Genomic DNA, 19,547 nt, shown 5'->3' on the forward strand with positions numbered 1-19,547 from the left:
TTAGTATTGTAGATGACTTCTAAGTGCCCTAAATTTGACTTCATTTCTTGGTACTCAGAGATAAATATTCCTGGGGCAAAGTCTGTTTGCACACGATGAAATGTGACAGATTGAGGGAGGAAAAGACTAGACATATCAGCAAACATGCCAAATGGATACATGGTTATACAGAGTCTGCTATTTTAAACTGAAAGTTCCAAAATTTCAATTCACTGCGCCACTTGAAAATTTAGAGCCTCCAACATGACAGCAGTAAATATGTGGGCTTTTTTTGGTCCAAGTACTGTTGGCATGAAATATGCTTATATATCGGTAGAGGGTTGACAGCCCAGGAATGAATGTCTAAGACTGCCACTGAATTTCAAAGGCATAGCTAGGAGTTGTGCATCCAACTTCCACGGACTTTCACCAGGAGGTGGGTGCCCAACTGCCCTAAATACCTTTGAACCCCTCTCCGCCATGTGCTTTTATTGCTTAACATTGCACAAGTATGTTTTGTTTTTAAATATTAGCTGAAAGATCCCACATGTTTATTTAACTATGAATCCACATACTGTCAATATTAATGTTCAGTTTTTTTCCTATGGCAGATTTACATTAGGGTTGTACCTGCCTAAGGCTGTTAAAGGAGCTGTGAAACAGTTATTTATGATGGCCCATGCACAGGAAGTTTTACTGATTGCTTTATTATGAATTTTCAGACATCAGCACTAAAAGCCTCTGAGGTGCAAAAGATGATGAGCTAGAGTCGACTGCACCATAAAATTCAATGTACAAAAATCTATATTTAGAAGACAATACAATAAGAAAAAAATCAATTAATTTCAGTCTGAGTTTATTTAATATTTTATCTAGTTCACTTTAAATAGAACATTAACTCCATCAATACTGGCAAGACATTGTGATAATACTTAAATTAAAAATGTAGTCAGTCACTGCATCACTGAAAATTATATTCCCCAAGTGGAAATATAACTATTCTATTTTTCTAGTTTTAAGTAAGAGTTTATTGCACTTTACTTGGAAATATTTTTTGAAAAACATTCTATTTCTAGCAGATCAGTATAAATTGTCTGATCTTTATACTATTTTGTTCTGCTTAATAATATCATGAAACTGTACAGATATTAGTTCTGTAGAAAAGCATTAATAGACTGAAGCTTCAAAAAAGAAAGTTAACAAAAAAATATATACCCATGATATTTTTTCTCCTCAGATCTATACTTTGGTCACTGAAGAATCTCCTTTATTTAACTGAAATCTATCAATAACATTCTTTAAACTAGGCTATATCATTTTTATAGAACATTTGCACATTTCAGATTTTTCAAAACTGAGTAAGTGAGTTCACATAAAATATATCTGATTGCAAGAGTTCAAAAATCAATGGGTGGAGAAATGGCATGTTTAAAAATGAGACAAGCTCCTTTAAATAGGAGATTGTAAAAATTAAATAAATTCCTTCCTGGCTCCTCTGCAGATGTGTATACACTTCTACATGTATTCCGAAAGCATTCAAGCATAACACAAATCTTTTGGAATTTATGTTTTTCATTTCTTCTCATACAGAACTATTTATTGCAATAAAATATATCTAGAGTCAGAATTCACTGGGGAAACCAGCTCACTCCCAACTAGAAAGGTTAAGACAAAAATGTGAAGGTAGGTAATTTCAGAAGAAATGCAGGTAAGGCTCAGTGGCATTTAAGGGGACTAAAGCTTCAGATCTGTTAATCCTTTTAGATCAAACATAAAAGTAACAAGCCATCAAACAAATCTCCGCTTTATGAGAAAATTCACTCTGATCACAGTCAAGCAAAATCTGCCACTAGACTGTTCTCTAAACTGCCAGACATTAGCTATGTTATATAGTCACTGCATAACAACATACTGTCAGTAAAACACTCACCAGTCATTGTGTATATTACTTTGAACATCTAAAAATGTGGGACAAAATTCTCTGCTGGTACAAACTGGCACAGCGTCAGTGGAGATTCACAAATCTGTCCCAGTGGAGAATTTGGCTCTTTAAGTTTGAGCTTTCTAATGTTACATTAAGTATACTGTATATTAAATATAGGTGGGCCTGGGTAATACAATGGGTGTGTTATTGGATACACTGAGAATATGATGAAATGTAATAGAAAGCGTTCAGTAATTTTGTGCAGTAATTGATTAAAACAGCAGCATACAATATGTTTCCTTTGTGCTTTTCCAGGAACAGAGAGGTTGGCCAAACAACCATCATATGCAAAAAAGTTTGGCAGATTGTACTGCTGCAATACTGATTACTCAGAAAACAAGAGCACTCTTAAAGGACTGAACACAGCAGGACTGTATGTGCTGAATGTAGTTAAAAAGGAAACCCCAGGAACTTTCCATGAAGTTTGAAGATTATAAGACACAAGAAAATAAGGCAAAATAAAATTAACTGCTTCTGCTATTTATTAGCAATGGCAAATGAGGCTAGTGGGGCATGGCCACAGTATAACTGTTCTTTGGAGTTATTACTCTTATAACGCTAACACTGGACAGGGAGGGCCTGAAGAAAAGGATTTGTGGTCACAACTTGAACCTTGGGGCCAAAGACATTTAGAAAGACATTTCCCTACGTTGAGGGAAAAATGAAAATTTGGATTCCTGCCCACTCACAGTGGAACAGGTAGGGTCGATAACCCTCCAGGATTGTCCTGATGTCTCCAGGAATTAAAGATTAATCTTTAATTAATGATTATGTCATGTGATGAAATCTCCAGGAATTTGTCCAAACAAAGTTGGCAACCCTAGGAACAGGTAACAAATCTCAGAAAAGATCATCTGATTTTCTTTGTGTGCTTGATTTTTTTTCTTTTTGAGGAGTTTTGTCTTTAGCTGCTTGCAAGCTAATGTAAACATTTTTGGATATGTGCAATTAAACTTTCAGTTAAAAAAATGATGGTTACAAAATGGGCAATACAACAGTAATGAGTTTGTGATTTAAGATAATTTTATCATAATTTTTTAAAATATATTTATATAAAATAACATGGATGGTCAAAATTGTTTAACAATAAAAGGAGAGGCCAAAATAGAGTTCTCTTCACCAACATTGGCACGCAATTAAAAAAGGAGCTCAAGAGATTCTCCTCCAAGGGCATTCTACCTTCCTCGAATTATAATCCTTTATTAAAGTACACACGTTCTAAATCAGGGCTGAACTCTTGGATCTTGGCTCGCAATTCTGGCTCCAAACGTGTTACGGACATGGAACTGAGCAAAAGAAAGATAGTAAAATGAGTACACATAAAAATGCTTGGATCTAAACTAAAAAAGATGATGTATCTGCTCAAGGCGTTTTGGATTAGGAAAGGAGGAGGTTCTGGATCTATTTTTTCCCCCAAGATGATGTTCTTACATCAGAAGCAAAATAACTTAACTTGCTTGGTAATGAGATGTTCTGCCTATTCAAGAAATAGCTGCTGTTCTAGTACCTTGGACTTCAACCCTGCTGGTTAGGTTCTCATGTAAATTTAGTGCTGGAAGAGACAAACTATACCCTTTTACGAGACTTTCAGAAAATATTGTATTTGGCTGCTTCTGACGACTATGTTATTTTATTCTGTTGAATCAAAGGAACTATTCTGTAGATGCAACATTTATTTCTCATTTGTAAAACAAATTCATCTGACAAGTCATGTAACATCTACAATTTCTTAAATACATTTAAAAATTGATTTCCCTATAAAATTAGAGAGTCAACTCAGGACACATGAAGATGAATTTCAAGAAGCACTGATCTGACTCAGGAAGAGTGCAGTGCTCACTACACTGACTTGCCAGTACAACTGTGCCAATCCAACTCAACATAGCCCTGCCATGTTCCTTGCTATTGCAACAATTTGGCCTTTTCTTAGCCAGAAAGGCAAACAATGTCATAACTGTATTGTTGGAATCAAGGGAGTTACACCGGTATAAAAATTATGTGAGATCAGAATGAGACCAAGGGTTTCCAGAAGAGAAAAGCTAGTGAACTCACCCACTAACTTTGATAACCAACTAATCTCCAGTTGCAACATTTAAATCACATTAAGTATTTTTTCCACTTGATGCAGTAATCATGACTTCCATTAATGACAAAAGGAAAGAATACATATCAGTGGAGTTTTTACACCAAGTTTACATAATATATTACATTTGAGCTGACCTTAATGTTTAGTCTGCCCAGGCTCCTTTAGGATCTCATGGACAATGAATGTCAGCTCCATATTTATTTTCAAACAAAGCTAATGATTTTGAGACACATTAACATGGATGAGGACAATCTTATTACCCAAACTACAAATAAAGCACACACAGTTCAGGTGGCGAACTCCATTCAGTGTGAGTTTCCAAATGAAAATAAATGGGATCTTACCACTTTTTTGTGTACATTAAAATGACGCCACCACCTTAAGCCACAAAAATGCATCCTTTTGACCACGTTATCTCCCCCTCTTTGAATCCCTCTACTGGCTCCTCACTGTGCTGTGTATCAAATCCAAACTCCTTGTCCTGACATTCAAGGCCCCACGTTATTCAACCCCAATCTATATGTTCAACTATTTCCTTTTTTCCATTCACCCTATTCTCTCTGTTCCATTACTTTAACATCTCCTTTGCATCCCCTCCACTCCTGCTTCTGTATCTTCTTCAGAACTGCCCCTGCCAAAGGAATGCCTCTCAAACCCCAGGTCCTCCCCTCTCATTCAAACCCCTCCTAAAACTCATTTCTGACACTCAGCCTATGAGATGTTAAACCCCGCTCCCCAACTAAACGAAACTATTAATATGCACACCTGCCTTACTAAGTAACTGTGGCACCAGTATTTTCTTTCTTCCCTTATGTGTATGACCCACACTTGTCATAGGTGAATTTAGACTGTATGCTCTTTGAGGTGGGGTGGGACACTTATTTACTTTTTGCTGTGGAATGCCTTGCGTGCTTCTGGGCTCTCAACATTAAAAGAATAAAAAAACCCACATGTACCTTTTTTGAGGAAACAATGCACAGCATAGAGGTGTAGCAAACACCAAACTAGAAAAGACAAAAATAAGATTACAATATTTAGGGTAGAATCCTACTTTTTCAAAAGACATTGCTAGACACACAATTCAATCATTTTATTCTCTTTCCTTCTCAAGGACGGTAGGGCCCAGTCCTGTAACATGATTAGTGAAGTCAATTCTCCACTGCCTTGCACCATGTGTGGTCATTTACACCTATGCAGAGGGCAAAGAGGGCGCTAAGCACTATCACCCATATAAAGCAGTGAAAATCTGATTTGGTGACATTTCATACCCACTTTGCATAGATGTAAGTGATGCACAAGAGGTTTGGCAGTGAAGAATCAAGCCCCTCGTTGACTTCCATGAAAGCTTATGGTCAAATAAATTTGTTAGTCTCTAAGGTGCCACAAGTACTCCTTTTCTTTTTATGTGAGTTGAGAGCATTCACAACATTACAGGAATAGGTTCTACATTATCACCTGTTTAGGCAGTGGTTAAAACAGCTTATTTTAATCAGCTGTAGGCCTGAGCCACCACACGCACCCCCTTCCTTTGCTGGTTATATCTACATTTGTAATTTCTCCACGCTGATGGCTACCATAAAAGAAGCAATGGAAGCAAGAGATTTGTGATTCATTTTTAAAAAACGAATAAGTAATACGACATAGAATGAGCAGATGTAAGCGATATAATCTCGCTAACACCTCACCTCACAGAAGGAATGAATCTTTTCTGATGCTCATTGGCTTTACTGCCCAAAAACATACAGCCTTGATTTTTTAAAACATTTGCAAATTGTTTCTCTTTACATCTTCCAAGGAAGCTATAGTCACATCTGTTAAAAATAGTAGACAAGAAACTCACTCACCAGACTCCAACTAATCCAACTTGAATGGGGGCACTCATCCACGGGAACCGCTGTGTTAAAAAAATTATTACATAGTGAATGAAGTGTGCTTTTCCCTCCCAACATTTTTGGAGATTTTGTGTACTCATAAGAAACAGACTGACAGCTGTTAAGAGCTAAACATGGTGCAGATATATGGTGCAAGTTCTCCCCACTGCTTTGCCAGCACACTTCAATCCTGACCTCTAACACTGCTAAATTTGAGGGCCTGGTCCCAAGTCCTCTGAAGACAGTGGAAAGACCCCCATTGACATCAGTGTGCATTGGATCAGATCTGAATAAGTCTCCACTAGGAACTAGATTAATAGATGGCTGACAACCCATTTTGCTCATGACTGGATTCTGATTTGAGTCTAGGGGCCAGTTCCACGGTGAGACCACTTTGTGTAGCACTGACTTCAGAATGTAGCAGCAGCATCAGTGAGAGGTTCAGCCCAGTGAAAAAGAACCATATGCCAGAATAGAGGCTCATATGCTGCCCACTTCCTTGCCAGCATAAGGAATTTGGTCATGAAGACAGCCCTATGCTGTACTGAATCCTGACTACTGTTTCAATCTGTCTGCACCCAGGTTGCTCTAACTTATGCCTGAGGACTTGCCAGCAGCTGCTTAAGGATCATGGGAGTGCCAAGGTAAGGTTTTGCACCAACCTCTCCTCACCCCTTGATTTGCTCTGTGTGCTTCTCAGCTATTGCTGAGGTTCTGGCTCTAAATTCCTATGGATAAAACTAGAACTGTGCAAGTGTGTGAGGGCCCCACTCCTTTTACAATTAAAGAAAAGCATAAAATAGAAGCTGTGATTTGTTTAGCAAAGCAAAAAAAATTTTTTTTATACAAATGTGATATTTATGGCCAGTTCATCTCTATTGCACTTTCTTTTGCAAATCGCATCAAATGTACTTAGAAAGAAGACAAAACTTTTATTGTAGGTCTTTCGGCGATTTTTTAAAAAAATACTATGTTAGAATTTTAGTTGAAATTAAATACTAATGAAAGAAGACCAAACATTTTAATGAAACTCTGCTGTGATGGGCTTTTTCATTACCATCAAATGAAGGTCTCTGAAAAGCATGAAACACACAATTGCTATCGTAACATGTTGATTTGAAATAAAGCAGCTAATTAGTTCAGATTACACACTACAGTAGGTAAGTATAAAGATGATGTGTCCACAAGAAGCATTCCTCCAGCTGTAGGAAACTGGTGAATCAACAACCAAAGTGAATGTCAGTATTTTAAAGGGAAAAATGGAAGCAATAGGGAATGAAGGCAAAAAGGAATTTAAGAAAGTAAGTATGACAAGGTTGGTGCTAAAAGATCACAGCAGAAACAAAGAAGTGGGAAAACAATACAGGAATTAGCTCTTTCTTCAGGGACAGAGAGAGAGGAAGTAACATAGCAGATTGTGCCCTTCCTTGTTTGAGGCAGTCTGTAGTCCAGAAATGGTTGCAGGAGAGAACTGTCCAATTCATCTATTAGCTACCAAAGTAGTCAACAGATGGAAAAAAGCAGCATCAAGGCAATAAAGGAGGATGAATTCAGTGGTGCTGCACTGTTCTGACATTCCACTAATGCATCTTCATCTGACCTTTGCCCCATATAGATTGGTTCAAAAGGCTTTAGTTTCATACAGTGGGAGAGTTAATGACAAGAGACGGTGGGAACAGCATCACAGGAGCAGAAGTGCTCAGGGACTGTATGCTTATCACAGTTTGTGTACCAGCAGCAGAGGACTGTGGGATTGCTATTCTCTTTTGGGAATGTTAGTCAGATTCCTTACTGTGAAAGGCTATGATCAAGGGGAGGATTATGGTTGAGAGATTCCAAGTATTGAACACTGAGGAAGTTGAGATATTCTCATAATACAGAGGCATCAGGTCACTTGGGGTATAATAAGATAGAGCTGAGCAGAGTGGTATTCAGCCTTCATCTGAGTGGGATACTACTCAGAAAAACACAGGTGTGTCTAACAGCCTAGGCAGCATCACTGGCATAAATTGGTTCGCTTGATGAAACGTTTTTTCTTTCATGACAGTAGGATGTAAAAAATGCCTGTTATGCAGATAAAGTTCTGACCTTTATTTTCCAAGAATACTGCTAGACTATGCTAATATTAAAAAGAGTAGGAGGAAGAAGCCAGCATTAAAGATCAGTTTTAAGAACAAATATCTGGAAGGGTGAAAAAAACCAACCAAACAAGGAGGCATAAGTAAAATACACTTAACTAAAAACAAGTTAGAGGCATCAGATGCAGAATGTGCATCTGGCTGGAGAGAAAACAAAAACAAAGAAGCACAAGATAACAAAATAATTTGGTGAATACGAATTCTCTCTTTGAACTCATGAAGACAGTAGTTCTGAATGTATCAGGACTTAGCTTCCAGATGGTTTGTGCGGCAGGTGTCATTGTTGGATAGTGCACATAACGAGGTTGTAGAAATGACAATTAAATATGAAAACTTGGTATTTTAGTTACTGCTTCTATTCACTGTTAGAACTTTTGAATCTGCCATCTTGCCCAATGTGACTATGCACTATTTGCAATTATATAAATAAATAACATTACTGGAAGCAGTTAAGGAATTAGAGGTATATGGAAGGAACTTGAATGCATCATAGGATAGTTCTTTGAAGAGCAGAACTATATGAGAAAAGACTGCAGAATAGGCTTTCTTCCTAATTAGGAAAAAAAGTTTGTAATGGTTGTTACAGTTGCAGACTAAGAAAATCTGGTTAGATGGTTAGATGACATGAAAGGGGAAAAAATGCACAGGAATCAATCTGAGTAACAGAAATGATGTACAGAGCAACAAGAGAAAGTAGGATGTGAACTTATATGAATTTATGAACCACGTTAGAAGTGGTTTAAAAATCTCAAAGTTCAGGCGGCAACAGGAATTTTCAGAAGTTTGTATGGAAGAAGCATCCAAAACATTCTAATGGAAGGGTTAGATGAGATGGAGGTGCATCTGTAAATTCTGCATTTTTATACTTATACAGTTCATGGCTCCTGCCACTGGCAGCAGCTATTGTGACTTGGTTTTCAGACATACATACCCAAGCATGAGTCAACAGAGATGATGAATATAAATAATAATCATATAGTCATATAGCCTTTGTTTTTAATTCAAATATCAATGGAGTTTACCATGATACCATTAAAACTGTTAGACATGAAGAAACAGAAAAAAGAGAAGATGTTCTATGGTAGGATATAAAGAAATGAAGACTTGCTGATTGACATGCATTTGTTTATTTTCTGGCTTTTTGGTCTCAAAGGATATGTCTTCACTGCAATTAAAAACTGGCAGCTGGCCCATGCCATCTGACTTGGGCCAAGGGGCTGTTTAATTGCAGTGTAGATGTTCAGGCTTGGGCTGGATCCTGAGCTCTAGGACTCCCCAAGGTGGGAGGGTCCCGGAGCTTGGTCTGCAGCCCGAGCCCAAACGTTTACATCATGGTTAAACAGACCCTTAGCCTGAGTTCTGCGAGCCCGAGTCAGTGGGCACAGGCCAGGTGCAGGTTTTTAATTGCCGTGTAGACATACCCAAAAAGGTTTTTACAGGCACGTAAGAATTATTTTCTGGAATGCTGGTGCGCAAAGCGAAGACTGAGGGACATGTGTTAGTAAAGCAGATTGTAGGTGGTGGTGTCACAATACTGCAGATGGAATGGTGCTTCTGGAAACCTCAAGAGGACATGCACAAGCTGCTAGTTAAAAATGCAGCTCATTCCTTAATAGTTTTAGAACTAATCTACACCAAATGTTACCACTGACTAACTGCAGAGCAAGGTTTCACCTGAACTCACAGTCTGTGAGGCTGAGAGGAAGGAACAGGAGAGCATAAACGATCATGATGGTACCAAAGAACATTGAAGAACTCTCATGTGTGCTGATCTGCAAAATTCACAACACCCTTATGTTGATTATACTGCACAACAAATACTTGAAGTTTGACTCCAAAGACACACTGATTCCTCCCTCACTCTTTTTGTCATAAATGTCATGTTTCTGCCATGCCAGTTGATATGACACAGGACAATTTTTTCACGCCGTGCACATGTAAAACCATTTTTGCTCTACCTTTGCAACCCCTTTGATTTCAGAAAACAAATGTCCTTGCTCTTTATGGACAGTAAATTTTCAGGTTCACTGCTGTAGTTATAATGCCTCAAGTAGTCTAAAGGTCAAAGAAGTCCATGAATAAGAGGTAGGTCAAATCAATATACATCTCTTTTATACTAGGGAAAATATGATGTGTGTACATGGGAGCTTCACTCCTATCAGTTAGGAGAACCATGCAGTTTAAGTCTCCTACAGAGTACAGATTTTCATTCCAAAATTCAATAGCTATATTCCCTGTTTTAGCACTGTGAGGAACACAATTTTCTGAAGAAGTGAGCACTTCAGGAAAATGTAGTTTTCTAAATTTGGGGACAAAAGAAAATAAAAATTAAACAGTCTTACGAACATGCATATTCACACACACGTAGGGTGACCAGATGCCCCGATTTTATAGGGACAGTCCTGATATTTGGGGCTTTTTCTTACATAGGCATCTATTACCCCCCCACACCCAGTCCTGATTTTTCACACTTGCTATCTGGTTACCCTACACACACGTGTATATTTCAGCAGTGTAGTTGTGAAATCTAAACCCAACAATATAAAGACTATGAAGAACATAAATATAAGAAATAATTCCTCAGAGACAACTAAATGTGTAATCTAAAAACTGATTACCCTAAAAATATACCTTTCCAAGGAGTGTCGGTAAGTTTATACACAATACTTCTTTTCTGCTTCTAACAATAAGCATGCTCCTGACTCAACTTGTGTCTTTCCCATACAAAGATATGAGATTGTCCATAGCCACTCATGCAAAAGGAAGCCAGGGACATTAATGGGCAAAGAAATTCTATCTTTGTAACTGAGATACAGCCCTGGCTCAGGTCTCATGTGAAATCTGTATGATGTTTTATTCACAATGTTATTGATGCTGATTACAACCTCATGCATACACACAATGTAAAAGTTAACCAAAATACCTTAATAGATCAGAATTAGATTTATACCAACATAATATGAACAACTGGATAAGGATATCACACTACATTAGCTTAAATAAAATATGAGAAACATATCATACTTGCTGAAACACGCACACCCAATATTTGGTTTGCCCATAATGCCAATGGGTCATTTTCAAACCACATTTTTTTCCACTTCAAGATACTTTTTGATTGCAGCTAAGCAGAACCTCTCTTTATTGACCCAAACTTAAAAATAACCCTAAAATGATTTGCATTGTATTTGTAATAAATTCAATGTTTACAAGTATTGCACTGAAACAAGCAAATCTTGCTGAACAGAGAAGAATTGCATATTTTGGATTTTTTTAAAAAAACATAGTTATTGTATTTTATAATATGGTAGGCTCATTCATTTTTTGTGGTGGGGGGAACTGAGGAAAGGCAGGTGACACAAACATCATTTGCAATCAGATTGCAATCTGTGCGCAACCCACTGTGTTAGCTGATTCAGATAAATGTTCCCTAGATTTTGACCAAAATGTCATCTACACATACATGATGCTATGCAGAGTAATCTACTCATTCCTTTCATAGAATTTTTATTTAGACAGTGCTGAGGTGAAGGACAGGGACTGTTCAAATGAATAATTAAAATATTTCATAATACTTTGATAGCACCTCTGATCAGAGCGATATATGAAAGCACTCTGCCAACCTTAAGCAAGCATAACACCCTATTATTTCTGCTTTACAGATGGGGAAACTGAAGCACAGGCAGGTTAAAGAGCTAGATCCTATTTGGTGCTGAGCAACTCATTTGAAGTACATAAGCACATGTCTAAGACCCACTGACTTCAATGGGGCTTCTGCATGTGCTTAACGTAAAGCATGTTCTGAACTGCATTCGTGAACTGGGGCTTAGCTCCCTCAACTCCCACTGTCTTCAACAGCAGTTGAGGGGACTGCATATCTTCAAGGAGCTGCCCAGCTCCTCACAGGATTGAGCCCTAAGGTGACATGACAAGAGTCATGACTGGCAGACCGACCTTTAACCATTAGACAGAATTTCCGAACTATTCAGTAAAAAATTTAATAATTTAATTGGCAAAACCACATTACTAAAAATATTCTAAATGTTTCTTTATGTATATTCAGAGATAAAACTTTCCCTGTACTAGGGAATATAATAGTTAGCTGTCAGATCATAGAATCATTTTCATGTAACATTTACTTAATACTTTGTATATGAAATACATGTGACTATATCCGATATGCATATATTTAAGCAACTGAGGCTTACCTTCAAAAAGGCTTTTTTTTCCAAACTATTCATGATAAAGGGAGGAATAGCTGAAAGTGAGAAAATAAAAAACAAAACAAAACAAATGCTTACATCTTAGCAAACAAAAACTAGTTTTCCATAAACCTTTTTGCAGTAGTTTAGAACAGTAGTTGGAAATCTTACGCCACTTTTAGAATCTGGAATACTTTTCTGTGACTTCTTGCAGTGTGAACAAACCTATTCAAATAGCTTAATTATGACAGTTTAAATATTTACACATATCTCTATCAATGTGTGCAAACATTTTGCTTGGACAATTCAGTCTATTGTAAACTTTCCTCATTCTGGAGCAGACTCATCTTCTCCCAGTGCTCCTTTCCCATTGTGTAGGCACCTGCACTGTCCCCACAACTTCAGGTCAAAAAGAGCACCTGACTTTCAGTAAGCTGAAAGCATTGGTTAGCAGAACCTATTAACAGCAGTAAGGAGGTGATAACACCATAAACAACCATTGTCTCCTTGTACCTCTTGGGTTTTACCAGCCTGCACACAAATTTTAACATGCACATCCATTATGAGATTACATTGTCAAGGTATTAGCAGCCTAAATTAGTGTAAAATTAAGCACAGAAAAAATATGTCCCTTACAGTAGAATCATCTTAATTGAGACACCTCAATGGGTGATCTATCATCCTAATTAAGCACCTGCCTTGATTAAAAGGAGGACAATTTAAAGAAGTCAGTTAAGATTTCAATTGAACTGAGTACCATAATGAAGATTTCACTGTTTTTCATTTTGATTTGACTTCTCTTTTCCTGCTCCCCTCTGCCTCCCACAACCTCTCCTTATCTTTATTTGACAACTTGTCTTCTAAAACATTGGAATGGAGAATTTCTCACCTATTTAAAATCTGGTCAAGCACTCAGCAACCTGGCACTGGTTAAATATGTCCAGAATTTTAGCTACTAATTCTGTTCCATTTGAGTAGAAGTTACCTCCACTCATTGACAGCAGCCTAAGACCCATATTTTCAGCAGTATTTAGGCAACAGTTCCTATCGATTTCAATGGCAGTTAAGGAGCCAAATACCTTTGAAGATCTGGGCCTAAGGCTCTGTCTACACCAGGGGTCTCAAACATATGGGCCGCGGAGTTATTTGCTGTGGCCTGCCAAGCTCCTCGTGCCCCTCCCCCCCAAGTTATTTCCTGCGGCCACCAAGCTCCCCTCACCTGCCACCCCCCATCCTCCCAGCGCGCTGTGTCACTGCTCCTCTGCCTACCTTCAGGCGCTTCCCACTGCCAAACAGCTGTTTGGCGGCGCTTAGCGCTTTCCAGGAGGGAGAGGGAGGAGCGGTGAGCCGTGCGCTCAGGGGACAAGGTGGAGAAGAGGCGGGGCAGGGGCGGGGATTTGGGGTGGGGACTTTGGGGAAGGGGTGGGAAGAGGTTCGCCGTTCTCGGCCAATGGGGGCTGCGGGAAGCGGCATGGGCCGAGGGACATGCTGGCCGCCCTTCCCGCAGCTCCCATTGACCTGGAGCGGCGAACCGCAGCCAGTGGGAGCCACGAACGGCCGAACCTGAGGACACAGCAGGTAAACAAACCGGCCTGGCCCACCAGGGGCTTTCCCTGAACAAGCGGCGCCCCTAGTTTGGGAACCACTGGTCTAAACAGAGGCGAAACTATTGTCTCTACAACCTTAGGAGGGTTTGATCTAGTAGAGAAACATTTACACAGAATTCAGAATCTCTCTAGCTGTTTATTCTAACAACTGTAGGACAATCATTATGTTTGACTACAGTTATACTAACCCATGCCAGGGGCAGCCATGAGAATCCTTGAGATAACCACCTGAGTAATGGCCTGCTGAGCAGCTTTGGCTGATTCACCTAACCTGTTCCCATTTTCGTCTGTAACAGGGATACCAAATTTGAGTTCCCTGTTGAATTAAAAAAAAATGGTTTAATAACAATTAGTGGCACTCATTTTTATCTTTTTTAGTCATCTGATCCTAAATGCTTTTTTCTCCTTTAACTGTGTCAAATCGAAAAAATACTTCCAAGCAAGTGACGTAGGCCACGTGTGCTCTGCTTTTGTTGTTCAAACTTTTGTTGTTCAGGGGTGTGAAAAAAACACCCCCCCGGAATGATAAGAGTTTTGATGAAGGAAAGCACTGCGAGGGACAGCGCTCTCTTCTCTGGCGACGAAGCTACTGACCCTCATTCGGGGCGGTTTTATTCTGTCCCCGGGAGAGCTCTCTCCTGGCGACAAAGAGCGGCTACACTATGCACCTTATAACAGTGCGGCTGCAGCGGCATAACCACGCAGTTGTAAGGTGCGCAGTGTAGACGCAGCCTTCGTCTTTTATGAACTTTAAATGAAGACTTTTGAGAGCTTTTAAAAATTAACTCCTTCGGTGCCAAACAAAAATATTTCTTTTGTAATCTTGTAGGCCAAATATAGGGATTTTTTTTTTTTACTGGGGGAATAAACACACTAAAGAGTACTTCTCTACACAACGCACAGTCAACAAAAAAGAATTAGATATATTCATGGAGGACAGGTCCTTCAATGGCTATTAGCCAAGATGGTCAGGGATAAAAGCCCATGCTCTGGGTGTCCCTAAACCTCTAACTGCCAGAAGCTGGGACTGGATGACAGGGGATGAATCACTTCATAAATTGCCTTGGGCTGTTCATTCCCTCTGGAACCATCTGGCACCGGCTACAGTTGGAAGACAAGATTCTGGGTTAGATGAACCATTGGTCTGACCCATTATGGCCATTCTTATGTTCTTATAAGTCTCTATATATCAGCTCTTGAAGGACAGGTACTTGGCTTTTGAGATCCAAGAGCAAAGATCTAATGGGATACTTATCTTAGGAGAACAAAGATGTTCTATTTTATACCTGTGATATTTAAGCAAATGCCTTTAAAACCTAAAAAAGACTTCCCTTGAAATGCCATACACGACATTGAAAACAGCTAAAATATGTAGAAACATTACAAAACTGATAAATTAACTAAACAAAACAAGTAGTTCATCGGCAAGTGTTGCCACAAAAATTACATTTCTTCTAGAATGAATGTATCACATTCTCTTTCTTACCTTTGCCTCATTAATGGAATATTTATGCAATTAGCAGCAGCTACAGCAGCAAAAGGAACAAAACGTCCTATAAGGGGCGAGACATGCTGTGAAAAGGGGAGGAAAAGGTTTTCAGGTTTCACAATCTTTTTTAAGAGTCTTAAGCCATTTTTTTTTACATATAAAGCAGATTGTTCTCTCTGACTTAAAATTCCGAAAGAACCCACTGTGAAGTCAAGGGGAAAAATATCTGACATAAAACTTCTAACTGACAAAACTGACAACCCTCTCTGTCAGGGTAAGCATTGGCAGGAAGGTTGAAGGGGAGATAGTCTTGACTATTAGCATCACCCTTGCCTAGAAGTGTGAGCTTCCTGACACACCTATCAGCATAATAGCAAGGAGTGGCACCAAAGAGACCTTACATTTAATTCCATCCACTGGAAAGGTTATATCCATCAGACATCAATATTAGTAGCTTTGTAACTAGGCGCACTGACTATACAGAAGCTATTGATCAAATCAATATGTTGTATAATCTGTTATGCTCTACTTAAAATAGATCTTCTTGAACATTTCGTCATTACTGCATTTTATCCAAAACTGAAATTTGACAAAAATATGTAAGACATGCTATTAGTTTTTGGGGGGAAGCGAGTAAAGGAAGAGGAAAAATAAAGAGTCTTCTTTCATGGTAAATCTGAGGATTTAGTTAAAGAATTAGACAAATTTTTAACCTGAAATCAGTTTAACTGAAACATGCAGACATACTCCATAGCAGCTTCATGAACTCTGTAACGCCAGTCTGAGACAGAGTTGCAAAAAACTGCTAAAATCGCAATAAAAGAAATATGTATCTTCACTCATCACTGGAGCGCTCAAGCATGTATTAAAATTAAACATTTTGGGAACAAGAATATATAAGCCTTTCAGCTTGAAAGCTCAACAGAATCCCTTGTGCAGGATCAGAGTGATAAGAAAACTCCAATTCCCTACATTTTAAAAGTGAAAGCAACATAAATATAAAAAGGGAGGTAGTGAAAACTGTTGCAAGTATTGCTACTGCAAAATATAGTATTCTTGCCAATTTTAGAAGTTTTAATCAAAGATTTTGATACAAGTACTAAGTTCATTGGCAAAAGCTTCTGACAAATTTTCAGGAGTTTTGACAATAACAATAAGTAATAGAAGATAAATAGGTATATGAATAACTACAGCCTACATAATTATTATTTTATGCTTAAATGTCAAACTACTTATTTCACACTTCAGCTATGTCTACACTGAAACTCAACTGCAATCAAAGGTATAATTGCAGCTGGAGGAAGCATACCCACACTAGCTTTAATCTAGCTAACATGGCTAACACCACAAGTACATACTCAGGGTCTCAGAAGGGCTCGTACAGCCTATGCCAAGGTCTGTGTCATCATGTCTTCACTGTTATTTTTAGCCATGTTAGCTTGACTAAAGCTAGTGTGGGTATGCCTACTTGAGCCACATCTTTGATTGCAGTTTGACTGCAGAAATAGCCATAGCCTTTGACACATATGGCCAAATTTTCAGCCAGACTGAGGTTCAGCCTCCATGTTTGCTGGTGCAGTTTTGCATCTACAAAAAATGTTCCTGCATATTTTGTCACATGAATGGATTATGAGCATATATATCTTAGTGGTTATTTGTCTAATTTCCTGATTTTCTTCCAAAAGATACTTAGACATGTAACACTGCCAGTGTAAAAATGGAGTACATGCAATTTGCACTAGCAAGAGGGAGGGACGGGCCACTGAAAAATCAATCCGCAGTTCTAAATGAGCAGTAGGTGATTATAGTTCCATAATGGGAATTGAGTTTAACAAGATGTAGAAGTACCAGAGGATGACTCAGCCACTAAAATTCTGCTAAACATAAAAGTTTAACTAAGAAAATTCAATACCTTGGTTAGTGCATTAAGTCCTAGAGCTGTTGCTACAGCACCTGTCGTGGCAGAAACATAAGCCGTTCCCAGCTGGCTAAAACAAAAATAAAAAATGATTGCACTTGCACAACCTGCGTTTGTATTAGCTTGTAATATCTTCACATTCTAAAACAACGTGAATCAATACTGTACTAAAATAACTTCGTTTAAAAACAAAGCTGCATTTTATTAATGTGGAATCAAATTTCTCTCTGCATCTCATCCTGTTCATTGCATTTTAGCTTTTGCTCCTATGTCCAACTCTCTGAACTGAGGCTGTGAAGGATCATATGCCCTATATTTAACCTGTTGATGTCCTTAATTAAAGACATTAACCAAAGCTTCTGACAAGGTAACAAGCTAATTTAGCATTTTCAAATGACTGGTTAAAGAGTGCAATGAAGATCTCTATTAGAGATTATGTTGGCATTTAAAAGATTGTTTAACTCATGGCAGTTATACTCATTTTTAAAAGGTTAAACATAATCGTAATCTCAAATCAGTCTCAAGCATCTCTTTGCAACTGTTCTAACTTGTTAGCACGCACTCACGCTGATTTGTGCAGTGACTCATGTCCACATACTGTATCAGAAATTACTGAAGCTCAACCATCTTCAGACAGATGGCAGTGCTGGTTACAAAGTTATTCGAACTGTTTGGTTAAGCATCTGACCTGACAGTAATTGGAGCATCTCCACTCCTGTTGGTGTAATTTACAATAGCGTTGAAGGACTGGTTAATCCACTGCCAGAAGACCACTGCTGGACTAGTTCTTAAAACAAGAAAAAGTGTGTTTTTAAAATGGACATTAACAAAAAAAAAATGTTATACCAAGCAGGGCAAGTATGAACCTAAAGAGCTGCTTGACTGTTCTTATTTATCTGAGCAAAGTTATTCTGAAGTACTTCAGCCAATCAGAAACTAGTTTCTTACAGAATACTTTTAAAAACAAACATAGAAACACAACTAAAAACCATAGCAGCAGGCAGTATAATAAAGCACAACCTTAATTAATAGACTACATTTACAGACCTGGTTATTTCTTGTACACACACACACACACACACACACTCCTGCCTTTTAAATCCACTTACTCCAAAATGTTCTTCAGTCTGCTACTGTGACATAATTTTTAACATGTCCTATGAAACTGAAACATTTGTTTGAGTTCAGGAGTCAACGGATGATTTTTTCATTATTAGCTCAAAGCATAAGCAAACATTTTTGCCTCAACTAACAATAAAGATTGATGTTGTACAGGAATGAATGTAAAATCTGTTTCAATATAGGCTCAATGACAGATTCATTTGAAAAAAAAAGTCTCTGAGACCTCTTCTAAATTGCTTGAATGCTAGTAAGGTGATGCCTCAAGACAGAAATCCTACCTTGAAAGTATTTAAACACTTTAACTGTTGGGGTAGCAAGAAAGCTAAAGATCATGCTCAAGTTCCAAAGCTACTGTCTGAAAATCTGATATGACTGCTATAATATTATCAAGATGGGTGCTTTAAAAATGCCTGTGTGGGGGAGGGGGGTAACTGTTCCACTGTGAATTCTGAGATGGAAAACATCCCATTTATGTGAACAAAGAATATAGATTAGAACATTCTTCCTATTAAATTCAAGTCAATTGCACTTGTGGGGCCTTTTTCAGACAACTAAATATTATGAGTACCAGGTTGCTCAGTGGAAAAGCTCCAGAAGACAAGCCATTAGCAGCGACAAAGGACACAGAGATCAGCAAATCTTTTCCGATTCTTAATATAGACTGCACCAATAATATTTGTTTTCATTGGTTTGGGGTTTTTTGACTGATAGATTCTTTTTATTATCCTCGCAGGGGCTCAATCTTGCTAGCTGACGAATACTCTTGTCCTCAATCCAATAGAACACTTATGCACATCTCATTTGCTTACGTGGGACAACTTACACGCTCAAAAATATTTTGGGGCCAGAACACGCAACACCTTGCAGGATCAAACCGTAGGTAATTTGCTGCTTTCAAATTTTGATCAGAAAGGTCGGGCTATCAAAGGGAATTGCTATTATTGAGGACTAGTTTTTGTCCACAGTGATTCCTTTCAGTGGATCATGAAAGCGCAAATTTATTTATTTGCTCGGGCATGGAAATAAGGACAGAAAGGAAACCTTGCATTGGTGGTCAGTATGGCTATTAATAGAGTCCAAGACCAAAGACTGATGGCAAGCTGTTGGGAAGTACTGACACAGCAAGTCATTTATACCGATTGAATGGACAG

The 19,547-nt window shown here is 38.4% G+C and overlaps 1 protein-coding gene across 4 annotated transcripts in view; it reads right to left on the reverse strand.

Annotated features, from left to right (window-relative positions):
* Nucleotides 1–2,422: 2,422 nt before the first annotated feature.
* Nucleotides 2,423–19,547, reverse strand: part of SFXN1 (sideroflexin 1) — a 38,158-nt gene continuing 21,033 nt past the window's right edge. For 3 of the 4 annotated variants that reach the window (XM_084637424.1, XM_084637423.1, XM_084637422.1), the window contains exons 4-12: nucleotides 17,963–18,061; nucleotides 17,269–17,344; nucleotides 15,354–15,439; nucleotides 14,056–14,183; nucleotides 12,267–12,316; nucleotides 9,743–9,830; nucleotides 5,894–5,943; nucleotides 5,006–5,053; nucleotides 2,423–3,249 (exon numbers count right to left, since the gene is read on the reverse strand). In XM_084637424.1, coding sequence (XP_084493550.1) covers nucleotides 3,187–3,249; nucleotides 5,006–5,053; nucleotides 5,894–5,943; nucleotides 9,743–9,830; nucleotides 12,267–12,316; nucleotides 14,056–14,183; nucleotides 15,354–15,439; nucleotides 17,269–17,344; nucleotides 17,963–18,061 — 688 coding nt within the window. In that variant the 3' untranslated portion in view covers nucleotides 2,423–3,186. The remainder of the gene's footprint in view (nucleotides 3,250–5,005; nucleotides 5,054–5,893; nucleotides 5,944–9,742; nucleotides 9,831–12,266; nucleotides 12,317–14,055; nucleotides 14,184–15,353; nucleotides 15,440–17,268; nucleotides 17,345–17,962; nucleotides 18,062–19,547) is intronic. The other variant, XM_084637425.1, reaches the window with a different exon arrangement.

The sequence above is a fragment of the Lepidochelys olivacea genome, assembly GCF_965140295.1.
Source record: "Lepidochelys olivacea isolate rLepOli2 genome assembly, chromosome: 8".
Classification (NCBI taxonomy): Eukaryota; Metazoa; Chordata; order Testudines; family Cheloniidae; genus Lepidochelys; species Lepidochelys olivacea.